Here is a 2411-nt window from a genome sequence, read left to right as displayed (position 1 = left end):
TGCCTGTCCCCTGTGGGGGACGCTGTCCACTGGGGCCTGAGGAAGCCCCCTTAGCAGCAGCAGGCTGGCGGCTACTCCAGCCCCTGGGGACCAGGGGGCTTAGCAAGCCAGATTTGGGTAGGAAGCCAGGCTGCTTTTTGTTGTTGTTTTTGAAGGTTTCTGACTGAGCTCACATCTTTGAAATGTTTTCAAGGGAGCTGTTTCTAGAAAGAACGCTCTCTCCCTTCTATTCCAGCTTCAGGGGGCTCCTCAGAGGACGAGCCAGCCCAGTCTGGCTCACCTACGGTCACTGCAAGACAGACTTCCTCTATGAGGGAGTTCCCAGCAAGGCAGAGGTGTGGGGGCACCCAGTGACTGTGGGACAGTCATGGGGATACAGAGTGATGAGGATCCTTCAACTCAGCTCCCTCCCTTAGAAGGCTGTAGGGTCCGGCAAACCCTGTGGCTCTGAGTCCGAGGAATTGGGGGTGGCATTCTGGTTGGTGGGTTGGATGGCTGTGTGCAGGAAGCAATCATTTCCCTGAGGCCAATTGAGCCCCAAGCCCCCACTCCAGCTGTGTGGTGGGGTGCAGTTTGCTAGACAGATAAGCAAACTTATCTTGAAGATGAGCCCATTCATGTGGGTAATCTTTAGCCCTAAGCCTGTCCTGTCCAGTGACCTCAGTAGGTACTGGCTGTCCCCATCCCTGTCACTGGCTCCTCCCCAGTTACACAAGGACCACCAGACCCATTTCCCCGTCCTGAGTTAGGGAGACAGTGGGCTTTCCCAACAGACCAACTAGACCTGCTCATTATCAAGTTGAAACATGACTGATTCTAACTCTGCCCACGGCCCAGGAGTCAATAATTATAATAGAAAATTGAACCCAAATGCACACAGCCCTGAGGGCCACCCGAATACCTCTGCGAGCCAGCTGGCAGCAGTGGCACGCCAGTACTGCGCCACCAAGGCAGGCAGCTCCTTGGCGGCAGGTGAGTGAGAAAAACCCTAATTGGGACAGCCAGCTCCTGTGGTGGCGAAGAAAGGCCGGTCTCCGAGGCTAAGCTGAGCCGGCAGCTGTCCCTCCAAAGGCTGTCATGGGAAACCTGGAGCCAGGGAGCGCATGGGACCAAATGTTGGCCACTAACCCCCTCCTCTCCTTCCTCCGCTCAGATGAGGAGCCTCCGCTCTTTGCCTTACCTCCTCTTGCTGCCACTGAGTGCCTGCTTTCCCCTGCTGGACAGAACAGGACCCACAGACATCAGTGACGTCGGAGCCAAGAGGAGCAGGGTCCACCTGGCTGAGGGACGTAGAGCCCACTCAGTGCGAGATCCTTCCCCGTGGCCGAGAGTACCACAGCCACAGGCCTTGCTTGTGGTAGCCAAGAAACTGCAGGCCTCGCGCAGGGCACACACCGGCTTCCGCCTAGGGAGGCAGGATGGCGGCAGCCAGTCCGCAGGGTTCCTGCCCACTGACTCAGAGAAGGCCAGCGGCCCCCTGGGCACCCTGGCAGAGGAGCTCAGCAGCTATAGCAGAAGGAAGGGAGGCTTCAGCTTTCGCTTTGGCCGGTGAGGGCCTTTGTGGACTCTGCCTGTCTGTCTTTCCACTGTTACCCACCCCTCCCCCCCGCAAAGGCCTATCATACTGAATTAGTGATAGATAAATGTGTGCACAACTTTTTATTTCCAACTTTGCTCAAGTGAAAAACTTGGATGGTGTTTTAAAAAAAAAATAAAAACAAAGAACAATCATCTGCCCCCGGGGAAAAAAAAAACAACCCACACAAGGAAAGCAAATGTGTCTTGGTTATTAAGCCGAAGGCCCTCGTCCCAAACCACGGCTCAGGCTGCTGCCTGGGTCGGCCACCCACTTTCTCCAGTGGTCTGACTGCGGAGCAGCCCCAGCCCCCAGGGGCAGGGCACTGGGACTGGGAAAATAACTGGCCTCTGGCTCTGTTGCTCATTTGATGGTAGGTGGGCTGCGGGATTACCGCGGGAAGTCAAAGTCCCGACGGCCCCCACAGGGACGCCGGTAGCTGACCTCTGAAGCATCTTGAGAGAGCACACTCCGCTGTGTTAGAATGTGGCTCTGAGAGTTACAAATGACGGGAGAAGAGAACCCACCCAAACACAAACCCAAGACAGCAAGTGTGCTCTCCACCCCATTAGCACAAGATGCCTCTGGCAAGAAAGCCCCACAGCGGGCAGCGGCGGCACCAAGCTGCCCTTCCGATGGCCCGCCCAACCCCTCCGGCGGCCCATCCCCTCCGGCAGCTGGCCTTGTCCAGGGCAGTGTTTGCCAAGTCAGGGGCCTCGTGGGACCTGAACTTGGAAGGGATGGTTTTCTGCCAAGCAAGGCTGAATTTCAGATACCCAAACTAGGAATGCGCTGTGTGTATCTTCTAAAATAAAAGTCGTAACAACTACAGCAC

The 2411-nt window shown here is 56.3% G+C and overlaps 1 protein-coding gene across 1 annotated transcript; it reads left to right on the top strand.

Moving 5' to 3' along the window:
* The first annotated feature begins 870 nt into the window (after positions 1-870).
* Positions 871-1552, top strand: Qrfp (pyroglutamylated RFamide peptide). The gene is made up of 2 exons (XM_057754623.1): positions 871-972; positions 1154-1552. Exons 1-2 carry the CDS (start codon positions 871-873, stop codon positions 1550-1552), a joined length of 501 nt encoding a protein of 166 aa, XP_057610606.1.
* The last annotated feature ends 859 nt before the right edge of the window (positions 1553-2411 follow it).

The sequence above is a fragment of the Chionomys nivalis genome, chromosome 22 (assembly GCF_950005125.1).
Source record: "Chionomys nivalis chromosome 22, mChiNiv1.1, whole genome shotgun sequence".
Classification (NCBI taxonomy): Eukaryota; Metazoa; Chordata; class Mammalia; order Rodentia; family Cricetidae; genus Chionomys; species Chionomys nivalis.
Note: the sequence above shows the minus strand (reverse complement) of the source record. Positions and strands in the feature narration are given on the sequence as shown.

Excerpts from the sequence above, each read along its gene's own strand:
- Qrfp (XM_057754623.1), top strand. The coding sequence starts at position 871 with ATGCACACAGCCCTGAGGGCCACCCGAATACCTCTGCGAGCCAGCTGG. Across the intron at positions 973-1,153 it reads AGGCAGCTCCTTGGCGGCAG|ATGAGGAGCCTCCGCTCTTT; the intron begins GTGAGTGAGAAA and ends TCCTCCGCTCAG.